At 42.7% G+C, this 27,904-nt stretch overlaps 2 protein-coding genes across 8 annotated transcripts in view; both read left to right on the top strand.

Annotated features, from left to right (window-relative positions):
- LOC127906203 (uncharacterized) overlaps window positions 1-27,379 on the top strand; it is a 373,245-nt gene extending 345,866 nt beyond the window's left edge. Inside the window, exon 2 of the mRNA XM_052457457.1 lies at window positions 26,156-27,379. Within this exon, the coding sequence (XP_052313417.1) occupies window positions 26,620-27,369 (750 nt within the window). The 5' untranslated portion in view covers window positions 26,156-26,619 and the 3' untranslated portion in view covers window positions 27,370-27,379. The remainder of the gene's footprint in view (window positions 1-26,155) is intronic.
- On the top strand, window positions 5,272-12,416 carry si:ch211-215c18.3 (uncharacterized). 7 transcript variants are annotated; one of them, XM_035781506.2, is made up of 6 exons: window positions 5,272-5,624; window positions 6,036-6,068; window positions 6,159-6,254; window positions 6,505-6,671; window positions 8,163-8,355; window positions 8,895-12,416. In XM_035781506.2, the coding sequence occupies exons 2-6, from the start codon at window positions 6,056-6,058 to the stop codon at window positions 8,999-9,001; spliced, it is 576 nt and encodes a 191-aa protein (XP_035637399.1). In that variant the 5' UTR covers window positions 5,272-5,624; window positions 6,036-6,055; the 3' UTR covers window positions 9,002-12,416. The 7 variants fall into 7 exon arrangements, with proteins under 7 accessions (XP_035637399.1, XP_035637400.1, XP_035637401.1 ...); XM_035781507.2 differs by lacking the exon at window positions 6,036-6,068 and having other exon boundaries at window positions 5,275-5,624; XM_035781508.2 differs by lacking the exon at window positions 6,036-6,068 and having other exon boundaries at window positions 5,275-5,624; window positions 6,132-6,254.
- Window positions 27,380-27,904: the final 525 nt, after the last annotated feature.

Genomic DNA, 27,904 nt, shown 5'->3' with positions numbered 1-27,904 from the left:
ATTGGTCTACACAACATCTGGGTTCTTCTGGACTCCCCGGGGTCCTCAGATGTTCCCCTGCCTCACCTACATGGAGCACAACCTGGGGGTGGACTGAGTTCCCAGGACCTCAGGGGCGAAGGACTGGGGCGAAGGTTCACCTTCCAACACGACAACGACCCTAAGCACAGAGCCAAGACAACGCAGGAGTGGACTTCACCCAACTTATTGTGGGAAGCTTGTGGAAGGCTACTCGAAACGTTTGACCAAAGTTAAATTATTTAAAGGCAATGCTACCAAATAGCATTGCGTGTATGTAAACTTCTGACCCAGTGGGAATGTGATGAAATAAATCATTTGTTCTCTCTACTATTATTCTGACATTTCACCTTCTTAAAATAAAGTGGTGATCCTAACTGAACTAAGATAGGGAATCTTTAATGTGATTAAATGTCAGGAATTGTGAAAAACTGAGATTAAATGTATTTGGCTAAGCTGTATGTAAACATCCGACTTCAACTGTATACGGATAAGCGATGGCCGTGCGGCATAGGCAAGATGCAGTCGATGTTATAGAGCAGTATATACATATGAGATGAGTAATGTAGGATATATAAACATTATTAAAGTGGTGTTATTTAAAGTGACAAATGATAGGCACGGGCAAGATGCAGTCAATGGTATAGAACAGTATATACATATGATATGAGTAATGTAGGATATGTAAACATTATTAAAGTGCCGTTATTTAAGGTGACTAGTGACATCTTTATTAAGTCCATTTATTAGTGGCCAGAGATTTGAGTCTGTATGTTGACAGCAGCCTCTCTATGTTAGTGATGGCTGTTTAACAGTCTGATGCCCTTGAGATAGAACCTGTTTTTCAGTCTCTCAGTCCCAGCATACACCTGTACTGACCTTGCCTTCTGGATGATAGTGGGGTGAACAGGTAGTGGCTCGGGTGGTCGTTCCTGTTACATCGGGTGCTGTAGGTTTCCTGAGGGGAAGGTAGTTTGCCCACAGTGATGAGTTGCGCAGACCGCACCTTGCGGTTGAGGCGGTGCAGTTGTCATACAGCCTGACAGGATGCTCTCGATTGTGCATCTGTAAAAGTTTGTGAGTTTTTAAGTGACAAGTCAAATTTTTTCAGTCTCTTGCGCCTTCTTCACCATGCTGTCTGTGTGGGTGGACCATTTCAGTTTGTCCGTGATGTGTACTCAGAGGAAATTAAAACTTTCCACCTTCTCCACTACTGTTCCATCGATGTGGATAGGGGGGTGCTCCCTCTGCTGTTTCCTGAAGTCCACAATCATCTCCTTTGTTTTGTTGACATTGAGTGAGAGGTTATTTTCCTGACACCACACTCCGAGGGCACTCACCTCCTCCCTGTAGGCCGTCTCGTTGTTGTTGGTAATCAAGCCAATCACTGTAGTGTCGTCTCCAAACTTGATGATTCGGTTGGAAACGTGCATGGCCACGCAGTCATGGGTGAAGGGAGTACAGGAGAGGGCTGAGAACGCACCCTTATGCGGCCCCAGTGTTGAGGATCAGCGAAGTGTAGATGCTGTTTCCTACCTTCACCACCTGGGGTCGGCCCGTCAGAAAGTCCAGGACCCAGTTACACAGGGCGGGGTCGAGACCCGGGGTCTCAAGCTTAATGACGAGTTTGGAGGGTACTATGGTATTAAATGCTGAGCTGTAGTCAGTGAACAACATTCTTACATAGGTATTCCTCTTGTCCAGATGGGATAGGGCAGTGTGCAGTGTGATGGCGATTGCATCGTCAGTGGACCTATTTGGGCGGTAAACAAATTGAAGTGGGTCTAGGGCATCAGGTAGGGTGGGGGTGATATGCTCCTTGACTAGTCTCTCAAAGCACTTCATGATGACAGAAGTGACTGCAACGGGGCGATAGTCTATTAGTTCAATTACCTTAGCTTCCTTGGGAACAAGAACAGTGTTGGCCAACTTGAAGCATGTGGGGACAACAGACAGGGATAGGGAATGATTTAATATGTTCGTAAACACACCAGCCAGCTCGTCTGCGCATGCTCTGAGGATGCGGCCAGGGATGGGCCTTGCCTTGTGAGGGTTAACACGTTTAAATGTTTTACTCACGTTGGCCACGGAGAATGAGAGCCCACAGGCTTTGGTAGCGGGCCGTGTCAGTGGCACTGTATTGTCCTCAAAGCGAGCAAAGAAGTTGTTTAATTTGTCTGGGAGCAAGACGTCGATGTCTGCGAAGGAGCTGGTTTTCTTTTTGTAATGTGTGATTGACTGTAGACCCTGCCATATACGTCTCGTGTTTGAGCCGTTGAATTGCGTCTACTTTATCTCTATACTGACGCTTTGCTTATTTGATTGCCTTACGGAGGGAATAGCTGCACTGTTTGTATTCGGTCATGTTTCCAGTCCCTTTGGCATGATTAAAAGCAGTGGTTTGTGCTTTCAGTTTTGCATGAATGCTGCCATCAATCCACGGGTTCTGGTTCGGGAAATGTTTTAATAGTCACAGTGGGTATAACATCTCCGATGCACTTGCTAATAACCTCGCTTACCGAGTCAGCATATACATTAATGTTGTTGTCTGAGGCTATCCAGAACATATCCCAGTTCACGTGATCGAAGCAATCCTGAAGCGTGGTATCCAATTGGTCAGACCAGTGTTGGACAGACCTGAGCACGGGCGTTACCTGTTATAGTTTGTTACAATCTCTGTCTCTCTGGAAGGCAACTCGTGCCCTAATTTTGCCCTCCTTGTTATCTAGAGATTGGACATGGGCGAGAAATATGCTCTGGAGCGATGGATGGTGTGCTCGCCTTCTGAGTCTGACCAGTAGGCCGCTCCGTCTGCATCTCCTGCGGCGGCTGCGGTGTTTTGGTTCAGCCTCTGGGATAAGATCCCATGTCCAGGGTGGAGGTCCGAACAAAGGATCCGCTTCGGGAAATACGTATTCCTGGTTGAATGTTGGTAAGTTGTCATCAATTTAATATCCAATATTTCTTCCCGGTTGTATGTAATAACACTTGAGATTTCCTGGGCTAACAATGTAAGAAATAATACTTAAAATAATACATAAGAACAAATAACTGCACAGTTTCTTAAGGACCTGAAGGGAAGTGACCATCTCTGTCGGTGCCCTCTTAAATCTGAATAAGTAAGTCTGAATACTTATGTAAATGTGATATTAAAGTTTTATATATAAATATATATTTCCAGTGGGGAGAACAAGTATTTGATACACTGATGATTTTGCATGTTTTCCTACCTACAAAGCATGTAGAGGTCTGTAATTTTTATCATAGGTATACTTCAATTGTGAGAGACTGAATCTAAAACAAAAATACAGAAAATCACATTGTATGATTTTTAAGTCATTCATTTGCATTTTATTGCATGCAATAAGTATTTGATCATCTACCAACCAGTAAGAATTCCGGCTCTCACAGACCTGTTAGTTGTTCTTTAAGAAGCCCTCCTGCTCTCCACTCATTACCTGTATTAACTGCACCTGTCTGAACTCGTTACCTGTATAAAACACACCTGTCCACACACTCAATCAAACAGACTCCAACCTCTCCACAATGGCCAAGACCAGACAGCTGTGTAAGGACATCAGGGATTGTAGACCAGCACAAGGCTGGGATGGGCTACAGGACAATAGGAAAGCAGCTTGGTGAGAAGGCAACAACTGTTGGCGCAATTATTAGAAAATGGAAGAAGTTCAAGATGACGGTCAATCACCCTCGGTCTGGGGCTCCATTCAAGATCTCACCTCGTGGGGCATCAATGATCATGAGGAAGGTGAGGGATCAGCCCTACACGGCAGGACCTGGTCAATGACCTGAAGAGAGCTGGTACCACAGACTCAAAGAACCATTAGTAACACACTATGCCGTCATGGATTAAAATCCTGCAGCGCACGCAAGGTCCCCCTGCTCAAGCCAGCGCATGTCCAGGCCCGTCTGAAGTTTGCCAATGACCATCTGGGTGATCCAGAGGAGGAATGGGAGAAGGTCATGTGGTCTGATGAGACAAAAATAGAGCTTTTTGGTCTAAACTCCACTCGCCGTGTTTGGAGGAAGGAGAAGGATGAATACAACCCCAAGAACACCATCCCAACCATGAAGCATGGAGGTGGAAACATCATTCTTTGGGGATGCTTTTCTGCAAAGGGGAGAGGGCGACTGCACCGTATTGAGGGGAGGATGGATCGGGCCGTGTATCGCGAGATCTTGGACAACAACCTCCTTCCCTCAGTAAGAGCATTGAAGATGGGTCGTGGCTGCGTCTTCCAGCATGACAACGACCCGAAACACACAGCCATGGCAACTAGGGTGTGGCTCCGTAAGAAGCATCTCAAGGTCCTGGAGTGGCCTAGCCATTCTCCAGACCTGAAACCAATAGAAAATCTTTGGAGGGAGCTGAAAGTCCGTATTGCCCAGCGACATCCCTGAAACCTGAAGGATCTGGAGAAGGTCTGTATGGAGGAGTGGGCCAAAATCCCTGCTGCAGTGTGTGCAAACCTGGTCAAGAACTACAGGAAACGTATGATCTCTGTAATTGCAAACATAGGTTTCTGTACCAAATATTAAGTTCTGCTTTTCTGATGTATCAAATACTTATTGCATGCAATAAAATGCAAATGAATTACTTAAAAATCATACAATGTGAATGGATTTTTGTTTTAGATTCCGTCTCACAGTTGAAGTGTACCTATGATAAAAATTACAGACCTCTACATGCTTTGTCGGTTGGGAAACCTGCAAAATCGGCAGTCAAACTGCAGTGTATCAAATACTTATATATATATATATATATATATATATATATATATATATATATATATATATATACATATATTATATGTATATATATATATATACATATATACATATATATATATATATATATATATATATATATATATATATATATATATATATATATATATGTATATATGTATATACTCCCCACTGTGTGTGTATATATATATATATATATATATATATATATATATATATATATATATATATATATATATATATATAAATTAGCAGAAATGTCGTCACCTGTTTTTGCTTTGTGATTATGAAGTATTGTGTTTAGATTGATAAGGGGGAAAATAACAATTCAATTAATTTTAGAATAAGGTTGAATTCTTTCCCAAATGCACTGTATCTACCTCATACCTTGTACCTCTCTCTCTGCACGTTGGTCTTGTACTGGTGCTCTCTGTATATAGCTCCCTTCTTTTGTATTTTATTTTATTCCTTGTGTTATTGTTTTTAAGCTCTGCATCGTTGGGAAGGGCTCTGAGCAAGTATTTCATGGTAAAGTCTTAAGCAGGTGTATTAGGCGCATGCGATAAATACAATTTGATTTGATCCTACTAATTTGAGTGTCGTGTATTTATGTTTACTGTTACCTCTAATCTATGAGACCAGGCTGGACTGCACAGCAGCCATATAATCGCCCACGCCCTCCATACTCTGGGACTGTATCAGCCAATGACTGTATATACGAAGGTATCAGCACGCTAGGCTACTTCGCATCTCCTTGCGGGATAGCCTATGCTGTATCAGGACAGGACGTCACGGCTTTGACCTAGGGCAAAGAAGCACGAGTTACCCACTTCCATCAGGTAAATGCGACAGATTTATTTGATTGACTATTTGATAATGTTATATGCTGTAATTCTACAATTGGGTATAATGCACCATCGGAAATAGTAGGCAAATCGCCCTTTTCGAGACGCTTTCAAGGTGTCCTCTATTTAAGCTCTCTATAAAGCTATGCTGTAAACGTGCTGTTTCAGAGAAGCCGGTTTGGTGCAGTGTTATTGAAGACGAGACCGCATGGGCGTAGGCTTGTCTCCCCGCAGGCTCTTAGGATTTTTGTTGGTCCGGTTTAGAAGAAAATATTATGTAGATTGTGCTGGCTGTGTGGGCTCTTTAGCCTACTCTACAAAATAGATGTCCACTGTCATTTTGGCTACAATGCCGAGTTTTAACAGCCAAAATATTTTGCTCTCCTGTTGGGATCATCATGGAAGAAGTGTGCTCTTGATAAGGCATGCAATGTGAAGGTATTTTTATTTATTTCACTTCTGGTTCTTAGTAGGGATGTAAGTCTATGCCACTATTCACAGTGGTCTTTGTTGGAATTTGGCACGCAGAGCATCTGAAGGTACTTCAGTTTACCGGGCCGAGCACTCACGAGCCAGCAGGTGCCATGGAGGCGCAGCTCTCTGCCACCGCATATCTCGTCCTAGGTAATCACATTTTATTTATATAGCCCTTCGTACATCAGCTGATATCTCAAAGTGCTGTACAGTAATGCACTCACTCTGCATGGCAATCATCTGGCTTTTTTGGGGGTGGGGGGTCTACAAAACCTGCGTTCTAATCTTCCTTTGGCTATGAACTATTTCCTCTGTATTATTGTTTAGATTTCTTATCAATAGATCCTGTGATGTGATTCTCAAGGATGTTTCTTATTGCCTCTTATTCTGTGTGTCCTAGCATTGGTCTCCACAACCTCTGGGTTCTTCTGGACTCCCCGGGGTCCTCAGATGTACCCCTGCCTCACCTACATGGAGCGCAACCTGCGGGTGGACTGTGAGTTCCCTGTGGAAGACAACCCTGCACACCTAGGCCCCTACTGCGAGTACAAGCAGGACAGCCGACTGGTGGGATTTGATTGTTTTTGATAGATTTTCGTTCTCTTATTTTTCTCTTTCTTTATTTACACTGTGTAAAAACATGAGGAACACCTGCTATTTCCATATCATAGACTGACCAGGTGAATCTAGGTGAAAGATATTATCCCTTATAGATGTTAAATCCACTTTAAATCAGTGTAGATGAAGGGGAGGAGGCAGGTTAAAGAAGGATGTTTAAGCCTTGAGAGAATTGAGGCATAGATTGTGTATGTGTGCAATTCAGAGGGTGAATGGGCAAGACAAAAGATTTAAGTTCCTTTGAACGGGGTATGGTAGTAGGTGCCAGGCGCACGTACTGGTTTGAGTGTGTCAAGAACTGCAACGCTGCTGGATTTTTCAAGCTCAACAGTTTCCCGTGTGTATCAGGAATGGTCCACCATCCAGCCAACTGTGGGATGCATTGGAGTCAAAATGGAATGCTTTTGACACCTTGTAGAGTCCATGCCCCAACGAATTGAGGCTGGTCTGAGGGGAAAAGGGGTGCAACTCAATATTAGGAAGGTGTTCCTAATATTTTGTACACTCAGTGTATATTTATTAATTAATTACATTATTTATTTTATTGCATTTAACCTTAATCTTCCCCTATATGCATTTAGCAGCGGCACACTGTTGATTTTAGATGTTTAAGTGTGACTAAACCAGATAGAAAGTATGTAGAAAATATAATGGTATCAAGGCACAAGGAGAGACCCAAATGCAGACACAGGAGACAGATGGCTGGAGTCTTACAATGTTTATTAATACAAAGGGGTAGGCAATAGAATGGTCGTGGACAGGCAAAAAGGTCAAAACCAGATCCGAGTCCAGGAGGTACAGAGTGGCAGACAGACTCGTGGTCAAGGCAGGCAGAATGATCAGGTAGGCGGGTACAGAGTCCAGAAACAGGACAGGGTCAAAACCGGGAGGACTAGAAAAGGGAGAATAGCAAAAGGAGTATGGGACAAACATGCTGGTTGACTTGACTAAACATACAAGATGAACTGGCACAGAGAGACAGGAAACACAGGGATAAATCCACTGGGGAAAACAAGCGACACCTTTAGGGAGTGGACAATAACGAGGACAGGTGAAACTAATCAGGATGTGAGAAATGGAGCAATATATTTAAAAATAAGATCATTTTTGAGAACTAACAATCACCAAAGGGAAAAACTAGACAGACAATGAGAATCTAAAATACCAAAAATGTCATGAGGCCCCCATTGATTTTGTTACAATGTTTGAGTCACTCAGATAGCATAAGAATAGCATCTGCCAATTGGCAAAATGTGTAGAATTATAGGTAATTCGTTTTGAAACAATCAAATGTTCTCTACGCCCCATAACAAAATGTGTAGAATTGCAAGAAATGAGCTTTAAAATGCCCACTACCACACTAAATGTGCCACTGTTGCTGCAAATAATCACAGTGGAACACTGAAGCAAGTAAATGAAGAAAAATCTCATTCACAATAGGTGGGCAGCACCTACCCCAACGCTGTGTCCCTGGTGTCCACAGACAACCGGAGGAGGGCCAACGTGAGCCTGGTCAACCCCACAGTGTGTCGCCTCACCTGGGCTCCGATGGCGGACGATAAGCCCTACACCTACACCTGCAGGGTGTACCAGGGGTCTACCTGGAAGGAGAACAGCATGGCTGTACACCAGCGTGAGTCATCATGGGTACAGGGATGAGCAGGAGGAAGGACAACTGAGATAGGAGAGGGGAGTCAATGTAGTTGATGGTGCAAACATATACACTTACAAACATAAATTATTGCAAAAAAATGCAAACATATACAGCATTGGAGTTGTTCGGTGGGTTGCCCAAAGATATGAATTTACTCAATCAAATATGTAGTAGGGTAGACAAGAATTCTGAAAGTATTTCCAAGAAATTCTCTTTGTGGATCTCTTTGTGTACATGTAGACCTATTTGTTCTTGTATTATTGCACATCCATACAGATGAAGTGTGCATTTCGAAAGGCATTTGAATAATTTTTGTCTGGAAAATGAGTATGAAATCAAAAACTAGTAGCGAAGTATAATTGAAAGAGAAGTGTGATGACATTATCTTTCAGTAATGACTCTTGATGTGGTAGATAATATTAGCATTTTTCTAAATGCAATTTTCTTTGTTGCAAGGGTTTGTTTGTTGTGTTTGTGTACAAGTGTTTAAATCTGATGGTCTGTTTTTGTCTGTCTAGGAATTCTTCCAATCTGTTCAGCCCTCAGCGTGATGTTCCATACCGGGCTATTTCTTCTGTCCCTTGTGATGTCACTTCCTGTAACTACGGGTCTCCTCTCTCCCTGACCTCCTTTCAATGTACAGATAGCTAGATGTTATTAAATGTTTTTAAACAGATTTTCATATCATTATTATAGTTCACAATAATAACTACAATTTACTGAGATCATAGGCAATGTGTAATTAGTGTGAAACAGTGGTATGTTGGAGGCTGTGGCTCCACCATATTCACTGTTTTCTGACCACTTCAATGATCACTTCAAAAACTGATCCATCAGACGAGTTCTTATTCTGTACTATCTATTCTCTATACTTTAGGCTTTGCTTTTGGAGTGTCAGGTGAGAATCCTATCAAACAATTTCTTTATATCAGTCAAACTTTCAGGACTTCCAGACTTTCACGCTCATATCAGCCCTTTGGCTCAGGGATGCTAGTACTGGAATGGATGGTCATAATCCTAAAGAGATTCACAATGGCTATGTTTACCACAGGTAGACCAATAGTGATATTTTTCCACTAATCGTTTTTTTAAACAATCAGATTAGGTAAAAGCAGCCTTTGTGTAAAGATATATATAATTATATATCTTTAAAAAAATATATTATCTGTTATTATTTTACCCTAACACTACCACCCCTCCCCTAATTGGAGTAAACTAGTGTTCAACAACGCTTAGGCTTCTACTTCCAGTTTATACATACTATATACATTTTACGGACACAGTATATTTTATAATAGTTATATTTTGTTTCTTTTTGTCCCATCCTTCTGCTACCCTCAACTCCTCCCATCTATCTCTGAAGACCATCCAGTTTAGATTTTTTTATTTGACCTATCATTTTAAACAGTGCTGTTTCACAAAAGCTCTGAACCTATATACATTGTACGGAACACAGTATATTTTACAATATTTATCTTGTTATTTTTAGTACAACCCTTCAGCTTCATTTTCAACCCCTCCCATCTATCTCTGAACACCCTCAGTTTTTTGTTGCAGAGTTAGCTCCAGGTAAATGTTTGCAATTCTTCAGTACCAAAACAAATGATCTAATGATTCTGTCTCTTCACAGCCAAATCTGCAGAGCTGGGATGGTTGTATAATAATTCAAATCATTTAACTAAGTTTTGAATCCAGCGTAATTGTATGTATCAGTTCATGAATCATGAATTCATTAGGACTATGGATTTGACATGTCTGGGCGGGTGCACAGCCTGCGAGGGCATAGGCCCACCCACTTGGGAGCCATGCCCAACCAATCAGAGTACGTGGCCTTTTATTGTCATGATCATGCTGTTTAATCAGCTTCTTGATAATACACACCTGTCAAGTGGATTGATTATCTTAGCAAAGGAGAAATGCTCACTAATAGGAATGTAAACAAATTTATGCACAACATTTGAGAGAAATAAGCTTGTTGTGCATATGGAACATATTATATCTTTTATTTCAGATAATGAAACATGGGACAAACATTTTACATGTAGCTTTTATATTTTTGTTCAGTGTATATTGCACAGCTGTATATTTTTTTGCTCCGTAAATTAAACTGGTCTAGTTTTTTTTATTCAATCACAATATTCATTAACCAATTTTGGTCTTTAATGAAGGGGCGACAGACAAGTTTGCAAACACAGCCTTTGTGAATCTCTTTAGGACATGATCACCCATTCCCATTGTAGCATCCCTGTAGCATTGACGAGATAGTGGGGGTGAAAAGTAAGGCCAACACTACCGTATCAGAGTGTGTACTTGGCTCACAGCCCCTGATTCTGGGGCACTTAAATCTGCAATATTTTATGTAACTTTTTGGGGGACCCAACCAAATTCACATAGAAACGATTTCTATGCTTCCCGTGCTTAAGTTTATTTTTGTATCTTTTACGTTTGGTTTTGTACACCAGCTATAAAGAGCTGATTATACATTATTTTTGTACAGTATTTCAGATGGTACAATGATTATCAATACTTGTTTTGGCACATAAACTGAAATTAGGGCAACTATTATAATTTTAGTAACCAGGAAATGGCAGAGTGATTTCTAAGGATTTCCTCTGAATTACCATTAAGATAATGGATGAAATGGAAATGAAAGTTGGAAGTTGACAATCCCATGCTATTGATTGGCTAAAATATTTACGTGTCAGGTGGTATGTTGTAACTATTCAATAATTGGTTAATGATCAACTCTTGCCTTTTTTATTTCAATCTCAAAGTATTAAGAAACCTTTCATAGACGCAAAGAAATCTGATGCTCTCTCTAGTTTGAAAGTTTTGTTTACATTTTGTCATTCCCACATGTTCTTGTAGCTTTCATACAGTAGAAGCTTGAGCTTAGCTAAATTGTATATCAAAGGAAACATTACTCTTAGTGATATCCCCTGTATTGCATAATTACGGATTGCTGATTAGCCATTGAAAGTTCAAGACATGTTATGACTGTGTTAAATGTTTTGATACTCAGCTTCACATGGCACATTATTAGTTATTGTAATAATGTATTAAATCTATAGGCAACAATTATATTCAACATTTTGTAATGTTATTTTTTAGAAAATTATTAAGTGGAATTGCTTACAGATGTATCTTGCCAAAAATGATTGATCAAATTGTACTTTCACTGCACCATAGCATTATTTTGGAAATTATATAGGTTATTACAAGTAAAATTATTTACTTATTTCATATGCTTTGCAGATTTAAAAATTATTGTAGCAATTTTTTTAGGACTCATCATGGAGGTCATTCTAGATCTTTGTCCTCAAAAACCCAAAGACCACGCTGAAATCGAGGCTGTTTTAGGACAAGCACAAATTATAGAAAAGCTATTGAGATAATAAGATCAGGTGGTGAATGAATGAGATAGTTAATTTGATTTACTACCATAACTAACTAAATGTTTCTGGACAAAAAAAAAATGATGAACTGAAATTAGCACTTGAAATGGACCAGGGTCTCTGATACACACTACCATCACGTGTCCTGATAGTAGTTAGTAAGTTGATATTTTGTTGATGTTAGTTTTTAGTATGTGCAGAATGAAAGAACATGTAGATGGGTTAAATATGTCTTGTTGATGATGTCATTAGCTGCTTTCCATTCTCTTCCTTTTTCATTCTAATGCTCTTATTGCTCCCACGCACAGCTCACACTGGCACTGCACTAGCTATTTGCACATGCTTCAAGTGCCTATGCTTTTTGAATGCTGCTTTATTGTTCATATTCAGTATCTGTGTCCTTGCAGACAATTCTGCTTCTCTTACACGGCACACCTTACTTAGCACATATCCTGTGTGCTGTACCTTTTTGTTTTTGTCACCACGCACTGGAATCTCATTGTAGTTTGACTGCTTTGCAAAGTGGGATTTGTGAATGTGATATGTACACATTAGTTTGCCAAACCAGTGTTTTCTCTTCTTTCTTTCTTGCCACTGAATGTGTACAAAATGCAATAGCAAGAAATAAAGGTATAACAGTAAAAATTGTATTTTTTTGTCTAACATTTCAGCATCTTCAATTTATTTCCATGATGTTCACAGACAATCTACTGTATATATGCTATTGGCAAGTCTGGTGTTGGTACGGTATACATTCATTGCAGAATTTGGAGGAAGTTATTATAGAATCATGCGTCTCTCTTTGGAACATCAAACTTTTGTGACCAGGTCATGTGTTTTGTTCTCGTCCCTGGGGCCCATGCCTCAGGGCTCCAGTACTGTGACAATGCAGTCTGACACTAGAGAAGAGGAGCACACCTTCACTGTGGATTATACCAATACGCTTCTGCAACTGCTGAGGGAGCTGAGGTTACTGCCTGTGTCTCTGTAGCAGAGATGGAGCAGACCGTATGCCACTAGATGGCGGTCCAATATGAAAATAAACATGGTTGAGAATTGTGCCATTACAGACCCAACATGCCCTATATACACTATACAGTGCATTCGGAAAGTATTCAGACCCCTTCCCTTTTTGGACATTCTGTTACGTTACAGCCTTATTCTAAAATTGCTTAAATACATTTTTTGTCCTCATCAATTTACACACATAATGACAAAGCAAAAACAGGGTGTAGCGAAATGCTTGTGATCCTAGCGCCAACAGTGCAGTAATATCTAACAATATACAAGAATAAACATGATGGAATCTATAGACATTATGGACAGTATATGGATAGAATATGTAGTATATCTGAAGAATACATAGGATAGAATAGTATATGTTGTCATCAATCTACACGTAATGAGAAAGCAGAAATAGGTTTTTAGATTGTTTTGCAAATGTATTAACAGTAAAAACAGAAATACCTTATTTACATACAGTGGGGAGAACAAGTATTTGATACACTGCCGATTTTGCAAGTTTTCCTACTTACAAAGCATGTAGAGGTCTGTAATTTGTATCATAGGTACACTTCAACTGTGAGAGACGGAATCTAAAACAAAAATTCCAGAAAATCACATTGTATGATTTTTAAGTAATTCATTTGCATTAATATGCAAAGATTATTAAAGTGACCAGTGTTTCATGTCTATGTGTCACGACTCCGACCGAAGGTGGCTCCCGTTCCCGTTCGGGTGGTGGTCGTCGTCGTCGTCCTACTAGCTGCCACTGATTCTTTCCTCCCCCTCCTTATGTGTTTATTGAGTACACCTGTTTTGAGTTGGGTATAATTAGTGAGGCTTTATTAGTCAGCCAGCCCGCCTGGTTCTTTGTGCGGGATTAATTATTGTGACCTTCTGTCTTGTAGTAGAGGAACATGTTTGTTCCTGGTCGTGCATTTTGGTTGTGAGCACCATGTGTTGCGTTTTGTGCATTAAAGAGCACAGCATCGCACTCTATGTTTCCTGCGTCTGACTCCACACCCACGACACCCGGAGCGTTACACTATGTACATAGGCAGCAGCATCTAAGGTGCAGTTTTGAGTAACCAGGTGGTAGCCGGCTTGTGACTATGACGAAAGTTCTGGGCAAGGTAATGGTGACTATTTAACAGTGATGACCTTGAGATAGAAGCTGTTATTCAGTCCCAGCGTTGATGCACCTCCTTCTGGACGGTAGTGGGGGGAATAGGCCATGGCTCGGGTGGCTGATGTCCTTGAGGATCTTTTTGGCCTTCCTGTGACACCGAGTGCTGTAGATGTCCTAGAGGACAAGCAGTGTGCCCCCGGTGATGCATTGGGCAGACAGCACCACCCTCTGTAGAGCCCTGCGGTTATGGACAATGCAGTTTCTGTACCAGACGGTGATACAGCCCGACAGGATGATCTCAATGGTGCACCTGTAAAGGTTTGTGAGGGTCTTAGGGCCCAAGCCACATTTATTCAGCCTCCTGAGGTTGAAGAGGCGTTGTTGCGCCTTCTTCACCACACTGTCTGTGGGTGGAACATTTTGGATTGTCAGTGATGTGTACGCCGAGGAACTTGAAGCTTTTCACCTTCTCCACTACGGCCCCGTTGATATGGACAGGGGCATGCTCCCTCTGCTGTCTCCTGAAGTCCACGATCAGCTCCTTCGTTTTGTTGACGTATAGGGAGAGGTTATTTTCGTGGCACCACTCCCCCAGGGCCCTGTAGGCTGTCTCATCGGTTTTGGTAATCAGGCCCACCTCTGTTGTGTTGTCTGAAAACTTGATGATTGAGTTGGAGATGTGGATGGTCATGCAGTCATTGGTGAACAGTGAGTACAGGAGGGTCTGAGCACACACCCTTGTGGGGCCCATGTATCGAGGATCAGTGAAGTGGACGTGTTTTTGCCTACCTTCACCACTTGGGGGTGGCCCGTCAGGAAGTCCAGGACCCAGTTACACAGGGCGGGGTTCAGACCCAAGGCCCCAAGCTTAATGATGAGCTTGGAGGGCACTATGGTGTTGATTGGCTGAGCTGTAATCAATGAACTACATTCTTACATAGGTATTCCTCTTATCCAGATGGGATAGGGCAGTGTGCAGTGCGATGGTGATTGTGTCATCTGTGAATCTATTGGGGTGGTATGCAAATTGCAGTGGGTCTAGGGTGTCACCTAAGGTGGAGGTGATATCATCCTTAACTACTATCGCTACTGGGCGATAGTAATTTAGTTCAGTTACCTTCGCTTTCTAGGGTACATGAACAATGGTGGACATCGTGAAGCAAGTGTGGACAGCAGACTGGGATAGGGAGAGATTTAGTATTTTCGAAAACACCCCAGCCAGATGGCCTGTGCATTCATATGGCTACACTGCGTTGTCGAGAGGGAGTGATCTATGAATATTCTGTTGGCTACATATGGTAGCAGAGGGGAAAGTACCAACATTTACGAGACCAAAATCCATATGGTCTTGATTCCCAACATATGGCTTTGTATGGGTAAAGGGGGAGTGGGGACAATATATTCTCATAGAAGTATAGCCTGCATGAATGTATTGTTAAAGGGGAACTGGTAAAAGTATACCGGATCGGGGGGAGAAAAGGATGGGGGTGGGGACAGAAATAGTAGAAGTCGTCTAAAGTCAAAATAAAACTTTACAGAGCTAAGTGAAAGTGAGAGTTAAACATGAAATGCAACTCAATACATGTGCAATAAATCTGCCCAGCTGGTGTCTTGACAAAACACAATTTTCCTGTTATCTCTTCCATTCTCCTGCTGCCCCCTCCTCCTATCAGCAGCTTGATTTGACATCTATGGGGCTGTAAATTAAGAGAAGTAGTGAAGGTGAAGCTCAACACGATGAGGACTGACATTCACTATCTGGAAGATGTTCTCTCTCTCTCTCTCTCTGTTAGGATTTTCCAATGAAAAGATAGGGCGTGACAAACACAATAATGTCCATACAAGGATATCAAAAAGTTTAGGATATCAAAAATCATTAAATAGACCAAAAATTAATAATATAAAAATAATAACATAAAACCCCCAAAATATAACATACATACCAAAAACAACACAGATAACGAATATTTTAAATATTATTCACAGTTACACCACAATAGAAATGGACTTCAGTTGTATACATTTTTACCTTTAAGGTCCATTAGACAAAGCAATAAAGGTGCCCAAAATATATTGAAAATCGTCTAGTTTGATCCCCAATTAGAGACGCGGAGTCAGTCCAGGCTCGAAGGTCAACCCAGCTCCATGGCCGGAGCCTTCCTCTACACCGATCTCCAGTCTAGACCCGGTTTCCAGTCCCGCGCCATGGCAGGAGCCTTCCTCTGCACCGAGGTCCAGTCCAGGCACAGTGTTCAGCCCGGGTCCATGGCTGGATCCGCGGGATAAGCGGGTTCTTCGTCCTGTCACCGATGCTGGCGGATTCGCGAGCTGAGTGGGTACTTCGCCCCGCACCGGAGCCGCCACCAACGTCAGATGCCCACCCGGACTCTCCCCTTTGGGGTGGGGGGGTACCGTCACGCCCTGACCATATAGATCCTTTTTATTCTCTACTTTGGTTAGGTCGGGGTGTGACTAGGGTGGGTAATCTAGGGTGTTTATTTCTATGTTGGCCTGGTATGGTTCCCAATCAGAGGCAGCTGTTTATCGTCGTCTCTGATTGGGGATCATATTTAGGCAGCCATTTCCCCACTGTGTTTTGTGTGATTTTGTTTATGTGTAGTTGCCTGTGAGCACTCCATAGCTTCACGTATCATTTGCTTTTTATTGTTTTGTGCGTTTCACGTCAATAGATATGTGGAAACCCATATGACGCTGCGCTTTGGTCCGAATGTTCTTACGACAATCGTGACAGATACAGGTGTCCTTCCTAACTCAGTTGAGAGTTGCTCTCAGAGTTCCTCTCAGTTGAGAGGAAGGAACGGGCTGAGGGATTTCACCATGAGGCGATTGGTGACTTTAAAACAGTTACAGAGTTTAATGGCTGTGATAGGAGAAAACTGAGGATGGATCAACAGCATTGTCGTTATTACACCATAATAATAACCTAAATGATAGAGTGAAAAGAAGGGAGCATGTACAGAATAAAAAATATTCCAAAAACGGCATCTTGTTTGCAACAAGGCACTAAAGTAAAACTGCAAAACATGTGGTAAAGAAATTAACTTTATGTCCCGAATTCAAAGTGTTATGTTTGGGGCAAATCCAACAACACATCATTCATTACCACTCTTCATATTTTCAAGCATGGTGGTAGCTGCATCATGTTATGTGTATGGTTGTCATCAGCAAAGACCAGGGAGTGTTTTTTAGGATAAAAAGAAACTGAATAGAACTAAGCACAGGACAAATCCTAGAGGAAATCCTGGCTGTGTAATGGAGGCAACGTCATCATTGCATCTCCAACAGCTATCCTCTGGTAATAACTTCAGCTTATGTAACCTTTGTGGTGTCCAGTGCCATCTAGAGTGCCTTCAGAAAGTATTAATATCCCTTGACTTATTCCCCATTTTGCTGTGTTACAGCTGGCACATCAACAATACTGACTTCAGACGAGTCCCCTGACACTTGTTGGAGTGGTAGAGAAAAACACACCATTGTGTTCATGAAAGTCTCCCCTTTCCATAGAGTGGTCATAAAAGTTTGTAGGTCAAACCATTCGGACTCTACACTATTATTTTGGGATGTCTCATTGTCTGACAAACACTGCTCTAGCTCTGCTAGTTGAGGTAATAAAGTCAGCAAAAAAATAAATGCCCCTTTTTCAGGACCCTGTCTTTCAAAGATCATTCGTAAAAATCCAAACAACTTCACAGATCTTCATTCTAAAAGGGTTTAAACACTGTTTCCCATGCTTGTTCAATGAACCATTCACAAAAATGAACTTGCACCTGTGGAACGGTCGTTAAGACGCTAATAGCTTACAGATGGCAGTTAATTAAAGTCACAGTTATGAAAACTTAGGACACTAAAGAGGCCTTCTACTGAATCTGAAAAACACCAAAAGACAGATGCCCAGGGTTCCTGCTCATCTGTGTAGGCATGCTGCAAGGAGGCACGAGGACTGCAGATGTGGCCAGGGCAATAAATTGCAATGTCTGTACTGTGAGACGCCTAAGACAGAGCTACAGGGAGACAGGACGGACAGCTGATTGTCCTCGAAGTGACAGACCACGTGTAACAACACCTGCATACCCGTGGGAAAGGTACAGGATGGCAACAACAACTGCCCGAGTTACACCAGGAACTCACAATCCCTCCATCAGTGCTCACACTGTCCATAGTAGGCTGAGAGAGGCTGTACTGAGGGCTTGTAGGCCTGTTGTAAGGCAGGTCCTCACCAAACATCACCAGCAACAACGTCACCTATGGGCACAAACCCACCGTCGCTGGACCAGACAGAACTGGCAAAAAGTGCTTCACTGACGAGTCACGGTTTTGTCTAACCAGGGGTGATGGTTGGATCCGTGTTTATCGTTGAAGGAATGAGCGTTACACTGAGGCCTGTACTCTGGAGCGGGATCGATTTGGAGTTAGAGGGTCCGTCATGGTCTAGGGCGGTGAGTCACAGCCTCATCGGACTGAGCTCGCTGTCATTGCAGGCAATCTCAACGCTATGCGTTACAGGGAAGACATCCTCCTCCCTCATGTGGTACCCTTCCTGCGGGCTCATCCTGATATGACCCTCCAGCATGACAATGCCACCAGCCATGCTGCTCGTTCTGTGTGTGATTTCCTGCAAGACAGAAATGTCAGTGTTCTGCCATGGCTAGCGAAGAGCCCAGATCTCAATCCCATTGAACACATCTGGGACCTGTCTGCACCAGACAGAACTGTTTCGGTTTCATTTCGTTCTCTTGTTGTTTTTGTCATTCAATGTTCTGTTCTATTAAATAATCATGAACACTTACCACGCTGCGCTTTGGTCCTCACCTTCGTCCACCAACAACCGTTACACATGTCTGTGGAACATGTTCAGTTTATGTCTCAGTTGTTGAATCTGGTTATGTTCATACAAATATGTACACCTTTTAAGTTTGCTGAAAATAAACACAGTTGACAGTGAGAGGACGTTTCTTGTTTAGTTTATGTAAATGTAGGTAGAGTTAAAGTGACTATGCATAGATAATAAACAGAGAGTAGCAACAGCGTAAAAGAGGGGTCTGGGTAGCCCTTTGATTAGCTGTTTAGGAGTCTTATGGCTATGGGGTAGAAGCTGTTAAGAAGCCTTTTGGACCTAGACTTGGCGCTTCCGGTACCGCTTGCCGTGTTGTAGCAGAGAGAACGGTCTATGACTAGGGTGGCTTGAGTCTTTGAAATTTTTTTTATCCGTTTTTTAAAGTCATTTTGCTGTTCGCTTGGATAATTGGAGATGGAAGGGAGTTCCATGCAATCATGGCTCTGTATAGTACAGTGTGTTGCTGTGAATTCGTTTTGGACTTGGGAACTGTGAAGAGACCCCAGGTGGCATATCTTGTGGTGTATGTATGGGTCTCTGAGCAGAAAGTTATTTGATTATGCAGACAATCTGGAATTTTCATCACAGTAATATTTCTCATGAAAACTAGAAGAGAAGTCTCTAGTCAATCCTCAACCAGGAAAGACTGGCATACATCCTGGCGTCCACACAAAACATGAAACATCACGTAATACAGAATATTAATAGGCAAGAACAGCTCAAAGATAGAACTACATGTCTTTTAAAAGGCGTTGTACCATGAGGTGTTGCTTTATCTGTTTTTTTAGTCTGTTTATTAGAGCAAACAGGTTTGCTGTTTATTTCCCGGTCGAAATGAGTGGACCAAGGGGCAGCGTGGTAGGCGTACATTGTAATTTTACTGATGACACCAAAAAATAACAGACAAAAAACAAAAGCGCACAGTTCTGTCAGGCAGAAACACTAAACAGAAAACAAGATCCCACAAAACCCAAAAGGAAAATGACAACTTATATGTGATCCCCAATCAGAGACAACGATAGACAGCTGCCTTCCCTGATTGGGACATATAAGAAATAGAAAACATAGACTTTCCCACCCGAGTCACACCCTGACCTAACCAAACATAGAGAATAAAAAGGATCTCTAAGGTCAGGGCGTGACAGGAACGGAGTTGCAATAATGGCTCTATATAAAATGCTATCTTGAATTTGTTTTGGATTTGGGGACTGTAAAAAGACCCCTGGTGGCATGTCTGGTGCTTTAAGTGTGTGTGTCAGAGCTGTGTGTAAATTGATTATGCATACAATTTGGGATTTTCAACACATTAATGTTTCTTATAAAAATAAGTGATTGCAGTCAGTCTCTCCTCAACTCATAGCCAAGAGAGACTGGCATGCATAGTATTTATATCAACCTTCTGACTACAACGAATAGCAAGGCGTGCCTCTCTGTTCTGGGCCAGCTGCAGCTTAACTAGGTATTTCCTTGCAGCACTGGACCACATGACTGGAGAATAATCGAATTAGACAAAACTTGAACCTGCTGAACTTTTGGAGTGTGGTGTCAAAAAAGCAGAGCATCCATTTATTACGGACAGACCTCTCCCCATCTTTACAACCACTGAATCGATATGTTTTGACCATGACAGTTTACAATCTAAAGTAACGCCAAGTAATTTAGTCTCCTCAACTTGCTCAGCAGCCACACCATTCATTACCATATTCAGCTGAGGTCTAATACCAAATCCAATCCTCAGAGATGTTCAGGACCAGTTTATTACTGGCCACCCATTCCAGAAGGCTACATATATTAATATGAGCTATTTTTAGCCCTTTCCTGGGTAGCTTATCAGAGATAGACATAATACTGAAAGGAGCAAACAAAGCAAGATAAAAAAAAAATACATTCAGCAGTCCATTAATCAATTGTTGTGTATGTATGTGCTGCAGGGTTAAAGCTATGAACCCATAGGATTGGCTCTCTCATCCCCTCCAGGCTTCTGGGAGGGAGGATGGACAATGAGACTGTCATAGCGGATGTAAGCAATGTCCTCACGCGCTCTGTCAGCTTCCATGGCTGGAATCAGTTTTTTCCTCCTCTGGTGCACAGCTCTTTCCTCCTCTGGCACACAGCTTCAGGATTTTCCTCATCAAGGATGATATACGTTCCTCTCAAGTTCTTGGCTCTTTCCAGAACAGCTACCTTGTCCTTGAAAATCAGGAACTTGACAACTATCGGCCTGGGCCTGTCACCTGGGCCGGTGGTGGGTTTTCCAGTCCTGTGTGAGTGCTCCACCTCAATCTTCTTGTGGTCCATCTTCAGTTTATCAGAGATCATTTACTTCACTTTGTCCTCGGACTCCGTCCAGGTCTAATGTGGAAATTCTGCAATTCAGTCCACAGCCATGTTGCTCCAACCTTGATTGTCCCTCAATATTTATCCGTCATTGTCATCATGGATTCACACACACAACTGATGTCTCTCAATGACTTACAGATTGCTGTCATCTTGCCATTCTCCTGTTTCAACTCATTGAGCTGACTCTGGGAGAACTTCAAACTGTTCTTCAGGTCCTGTACCTCTCTGGTCAGGTCGTCCATTCTTTTATTAGTTGAATCGACTAGTATTTGGACAAAACACTTGAAGCTATTTTCTTGTTGTTGTAACAACTGCTTGTAGAACAATTTTTGTTTGTTTAAAAGATCTTTCATGTGTGATAGAGAGACACCACTGTCCTCAATGATACTCCCGCCGGCTTTGGTCTTTGTCAAGGTAGCTAGCAACATAGGTTACAGTGTTACTCCTTGCGGCTCCAGACAGGGCAGGTCATATGGAATATTGAAAACAACAAACAGCAGGGATCTAGACAGCCACAATCCGCTGTCCCAGCCACAATGGCTAACCGCGTTGCAGGCTGCTTTCAAGCCCTCAAGAAAACCCAGCTAGCTTGATAAGCAGCTAGCTAGCAGCTAGGCTAGCTGAAACAGCAAATACCTCCTCAGACCCATCCTTAGTCAGCAGGATCACTGGACAGAAACTAGCAGTCCCAGCAACTGATGCCAACTGCATTGCGGGACCCAAACTAAGAAGTTAGCTAGCTACTAAGAAATTTCCAATACACTTTCAAAACAACAAACAACACACTTTTTCAAAACAACAAAACCAAGCTCTTCCTCGTGCCGCGTTCAACCGGAAGTGGTGATGTTAGTTCTGCATGTGCATTTAAGAGCAATGTGTGCTGCTCTGTTTTGAGCCACTTGCAGCTTTGCTAGGTCTTTCTTTGCTCCACTTGACCATATTACCAGACAGTAATAAGATGGGACAAGACCAGAGCCAACCTGTTAAGGATCTGCCCATTTTGTTCAATTTTCACCTAAAATGACAAACCCAAATCTAACTAACTGCCTGTTGCTCAGGACCTGACGCAAGGAAATGCATATTCTTGATACCATTTGAAAGGAAACACTTTGAAGTTTGTGGAAATTTGAAATTAATTTGGGAGAATATAACACATTAGATATGGTAAAAGAAAGAGCTGGCAGCAAGAGAAAGGCCATAATATATTACTCCAGCCCAGGAGCAATTTCGATTTTGGCCATTAGATGGCAGCAGTGTATGTGCACAGTTATAGACTGATCCAATGAACCATTGCATATCTGTTAAAAATATTGTATCAAGACTGCCCAAATGTTCCTAATTGGTTTATGAATACATTTTCAAGTTCATAATTGTGCACTCTCCTCAAACAATAGAATGGTATTATTTCACTGTAATAGCTACTGTAGATTGGACAGTGCAGTTAGATTAACAATAATTTCAGCTTTCTGTCCATATCAGATATGTCTATGTAATGGGAAATGTTCATGTTACTTACAACCTCATGCTACGTTAGCTTGACCGTCCCGCAGGGGACACGCTGATCCTGCAGGTGTCTCAACTTGAACAGTTGATTTGTGTGTAAAAACAAAACAGATTTTTTTTTTATAGCAGACATACTCCTTCCCATCTTAACAACAACTATGTCATTATGAGTTGACCATGATAATTGACCATCCAATGTTATACTGTACCTAGGAGTTTAGCTTCCTCAACTTGTTCAATGGTCACACCTTTTATGCACCACTGCAGTTGAGGTTTAGGTCTTAGAGAATATTTTGAACCAAATAAAATGCTTTTAGTTTTAGATGTATTTAAGGCCAGTTTACTATTTATCACCCATTCTGATACTAACTGTAACATCTTATTTAGAATGTCTGTGAGCTCACTGGTTTTGGGTGCTGACATGTAGTGTGGGGAATCATCCACATACATAGTCATTCAAGCTTTGTGTAAGACCAGTGGTAAATCATTTGTAAAAAATAGAGAAGAGTAACAGCCCAAGGCAACTGCCCTGAGGGACCCTGCACTGTACATACAGTACCTGATGTTAGAGAACCTTCCATTGGCAAGGTGGGCTTCCCAGCCATTTTGACAAAAAACTTTGCAGGTGTCTCAAATATTGATTCTGTGGCAGAGTATACTTAACAGAAATCTGGGCAAAGCTTAAGAATTTCTTAGTACTCCCATCAAATAGATCCAAAAGACAATTGATCTTTACATATTGCCACTGTCCCAAAATATGGATTCACCCCCAATTAAGATATGCTTATTGTGCCGCAGAGGGTCCTAAACAATTTATAAAAGTCCTAACCTCCTGCTCTGTACAGTTTACCCCAAAAGGTTCTGGTGTTTGTAACAGTGGGGTGACTCCCCCACAAACAACCAACTCCATCTGGAAGCAGCCTGGTTTAGACCTTCCCTTAAACTTGGCAACAACATACTGAAATCTTTGACATTGTTAGCCCAGTGCTGTCCTGTGTAGCTCAGTTGGTAGATGATGGTGCTTGCAACATGAGGGTTGTGGGTTTGATTCTGAAGCAGGACCAGTATGAAAATGTATGGAATTAATACTGTAAGAGTGTCTGCTAAAAACATGTAAATGTAAATGCAATAGTACCATTTCAAATTAGAAAGACCAAATCCAATTTTCACTGGGGGAGCCTGAAGTTTCTTAATTCCTAAACGGTGTTACCTAAACAGTTACCCCTGAGAACGTATAGCTCATGCCTGTCAATATCTTTAAAGTAAGAATCTGCAATATAAGTGTCACACCCTGACCATAGTTTGCTTTGTATGTTTCTATGTTCTGGTTGGTCAGGGTGTGAGCTGTGTGGGCATTCTATGTTACATGTCTAGTTTGTCTAGTTCTATGTTTGGCCTGATATGGTTCTCAATCAGAGGCAGGTGTTCGTCATTGTCTCTGATTGGGAACCATATTTATGAAGCCTGTTTGGTGTTGGGTTTTGTGGGTGATTGTCCTTGTTCCTGTCTCTGTCTTTGCACCAGATAGGACTGTTTAGGTTTTCCATGTTTATTGTTTTGTAGTGTTCATGTGTACATTTACGTATTAAAAGAACCATGGACACTTACCACCCTGCATATTGGTCCTCTGATCCTTTTCGCCTCTCCTCTTCGAAAGAAGAGGAGGAAATCCCTGACAATAAGTTCATTTGAACCCATAATAAAATATATATGTTTTACCATCTAGCAAAGTCGTTCATCATTTTAAAAGTAAGGATTTCATATTTTCTCCGACAATATCCCCTTAGCTGGGGGTCATCAGAATACCAAAGTATTTCATACCCTTAGGGGACCATCTACATTTCCATTGTTTTTTTAAATTTTGTAACATTTTTTTTATTTCACCTTTATTTAACCAGGTAGGCTAGTTGAGAACAAGTTCTCATTTGCAACTGCAACCTGGCCAAGATAAAGCATAGCAGTGTGAACAGACAACACAGAGTTACACATGGAGTAAACAATTAGCAAGTCAATAACACAGTAGAAAAAATGGGCAGTCTATATACAATGTGTGCAAAAGGCATGAGGAGGTAGGCGAATAATACAATTTTGCAGATTAACACTGGAGTGATAAATGATCAGATGGTCATGTACAGGTAGAGATATTGGTGTGCAAAAGAGCAGAAAAGTAAATAAATAAAAACAGTATAAAAACAGTATGGGAATGAGGTAGGTGAAAATGGGTGGGCTATTTACCTATAGACTATGTACAGCTCCAGCGATCGGTTAGCTGCTCGGATAGCTGATGTTTGAAGTTGGTGAGGGAGATAAAAGTCTCCAACTTCAGCGATTTTTGCAATTCGTTCCAGTCACAGGCAGCAGAGTACTGGAACGAAAGGCGGCCAAATGAGGTGTTGGCTTTAGGGATGATCAGTGAGATACACCTGCTGGAGCGCGTGCCACGGATGGGTGTTGCCATCGTGACCAGTGAACTGAGATAAGGCGGAGCTTTACCTAGCATGGACTTGTAGATGACCTGAAGTCATAAGGTGAATGCACCAATTTGTAAGTCGCTCTGGATAAGAGCGTCTGCTAAATGACTTAAATGTAATGTAAATGTAAATGAATATGTAGTGGGGGCCAGCTGACTAGAGCATACAAGTCGCAGTGGTGGGTGGTATAAGGTGCTTTAGTGACAAAACGGATGGCACTGTGATAGACTGCATCCAGTTTGCTGAGTAGAGTGTTGGAAGCCATTTTGTAGATGACATCGCCGAAGTCGAGGATCGGTAGGATAGTCAGTTTTACTAGGGTAAGTTTGGCAGCGTGAGTGAAGGAGGCTTTGTTGCGGAATAGAAAGCCGACTCTTGATTTGATTTTCGATTGGAGATGTTTGATGTGAGTCTGGAAGGAGAGTTTGCAGTCTAGCCAGACACCTAGGTACTTATAGATGTCCACATATTCAAGGTCGGAACCATCCAGGGTTGATGTTAGTCGGGCATGCGGGTGCAGGCAGCGATCGTTTGAAAAGCATGCATTTGGTTTTACTCGATTTAAGAGCAGTTGGAGGCCACGGAAGGAGTGCTGTATGGCATTGAAGCTCGTTTGGAGGTTTGATAGCACAGTGTCCAATGACGGGCCGAAAGTATATAGAATGGTGTCGTCTGCGTAGAGGTGGATCAGGGAATCGCCCGCAGCAAGAGAAACATCATTGATATATACAGAGAAAAGAGTCGGCCCGAGAATTGAACCCTGTGGCACCCCCATAGAGACTGCCAGAGGGCCGGACAGCATGCCCTCCGATTTGACACACTGAACTCTGTCTGCAAAGTAATTGGTGAACCAGGCAAGGCAGTCATCCGAAAAACCGAGGCTGTTGAGTCTGCCGATAAGAATATGGTGATTGACAGAGTCGAAAGCCTTGGCGAGGTCGATGAAGACGGCTGCACAGTACTGTCAACAACTACAGACCAGTATCCCTTCTTTCTTTTCTCTCCAAAACTCTTGAACGTGCCGTCCTTGGCCAGCTCTCCCGCTATCTCTCTCAGAATGACCTTCTTGATCCAAATCAGTCAGGTTTCAAGACTAGTCATTCAACTGAGACTGCTCTTCTCTGTATCACGGAGGCGCTCCGCACTGCTAAAGCTAACTCTCTCTCCTCTGCTCTCATCCTTCTAGACCTATCGGCTGCCTTCGATACTGTGAACCATCAGATCCTCCTCTCCACCCTCTCCGAGTTGGGCATCTCCGGCGCGGCCCACGCTTGGATTGCGTCCTACCTGACAGGTCGCTCCTACCAGGTGGCGTGGCGAGAATCTGTCTCCTCACCACGCGCTCTCACCACTGGTGTCCCCCAGGGCTCTGTTCTAGGCCCTCTCCTATTCTCGCTATACACCAAGTCACTTGGCTCTGTCATAACCTCACATGGTCTCTCCTATCATTGCTATGCAGACGACACACAATTAATCTTCTCCTTTCCTCCTTCTGATGACCAGGTGGTGAATCGCATCTCTGCATGTCTGGCAGACATATCAGTGTGGATGACGGATCACCACCTCAAGCTGAACCTCGGCAAGACGGAGCTGCTCTTCCTCCCGGGGAAGGACTGCCCGTTCCATGATCTCGCCATCACGGTTGACAACTCCATTGTGTCCTCCTCCCAGAGCGCTAAGAACCTTGGCGTGATCCTGGACAACACCCTGTCGTTCTCAACTAACATCAAGTCGGTGGCCCGTTCCTGTAGGTTCATGCTCTACAACATCCGCAGAGTACGACCCTGCCTCACACAGGAAGCGGCGCAGGTCCTAATCCAGGCACTTGTCATCTCCCGTCTGGATTACTGCAACTCGCTGTTGGCTGGGCTCCCTGCCTGTGCCATTAAACCCCTACAACTCATCCAGAACGCCGCAGCCCGTCTGGTGTTCAACCTTCCCAAGTTCTCTCACGTCACCCCGCTCCTCCGCTCTCTCCACTGGCTTCCAGTTGAAGCTCGCATCCGCTACAAGACCATGGTGCTTGCCTACGGAGCTGTGAGGGGAACGGCACCTCAGTACCTCCAGGCTCTGATCAGGCCCTACACCCAAACAAGGGCACTGCGTTCATCCACCTCTGGCCTGCTCGCCTCCCTACCACTGAGGAAGTACAGTTCCCGCTCAGCCCAGTCAAAACTGTTCGCTGCTCTGGCTCCCCAATGGTGGAACACACTCCCTCACGACGCCAGGACAGCGGAGTCAATCACCACCTTCCGGAGACACCTGAAACCCCACCTCTTTAAGGAATACCTAGGATAGGATAAAGTAATCCTTCTCACCCCCTTAAAAGATTTAGATGCACTATTGTAAAGTGGCTGTTCCACTGGATGTCATAAGGTGAATGCACCAATTTGTAAGTCGCTCTGGATAAGAGCGTCTGCTAAATGACTTAAATGTAATGTTAAATGTACTGTCTTTTATCGATGGCGGTTATGATATCGTTTAGTACCTTGAGTGTGGCTGAGGTGCACCCGTGACCGGCTCGGAAACCAGATTGCACAGCGGAGAAGGTACGGTGGGATTCGAGATGGTCAGTGACCTGTTTGTTGACTTGGCTTTCGAAGACCTTAGATAGGCAGGGCAGGATGGATATAGGTCTATAACAGTTTGGGTCCAGGGTGTCTCCCCCTTTGAAGAGGGGGATGACTGCGGCAGCTTTCCAATCCTTGGGGATCTCAGACGATATGAAAGAGAGGTTGAACAGGCTGGTAATAGGGGTTGCGACAATGGCGGCAGATAGTTTCAGAAATAGCGGGTCCAGATTGTCAAGCCCAGCTGATTTGTACGGGTCCAG

Source organism: Oncorhynchus keta, chromosome 11, assembly GCF_023373465.1.
Source record: "Oncorhynchus keta strain PuntledgeMale-10-30-2019 chromosome 11, Oket_V2, whole genome shotgun sequence".
Classification (NCBI taxonomy): Eukaryota; Metazoa; Chordata; class Actinopteri; order Salmoniformes; family Salmonidae; genus Oncorhynchus; species Oncorhynchus keta.
This window is presented reverse-complemented; position numbering and strand designations above follow the sequence as displayed.

Excerpts from the sequence above, each read along its gene's own strand:
- si:ch211-215c18.3 (XM_035781504.2), top strand. The coding sequence starts at position 6,116 with ATGCCACTATTCACAGTGGTCTTTGTTGGAATTTGGCACGCAGAGCAT. Across the intron at positions 6,255-6,504 it reads CACCGCATATCTCGTCCTAG|CATTGGTCTCCACAACCTCT; the intron begins GTAATCACATTT and ends TGTGTGTCCTAG. Across the intron at positions 8,356-8,894 it reads CAGCATGGCTGTACACCAGC|GAATTCTTCCAATCTGTTCA; the intron begins GTGAGTCATCAT and ends TTGTCTGTCTAG.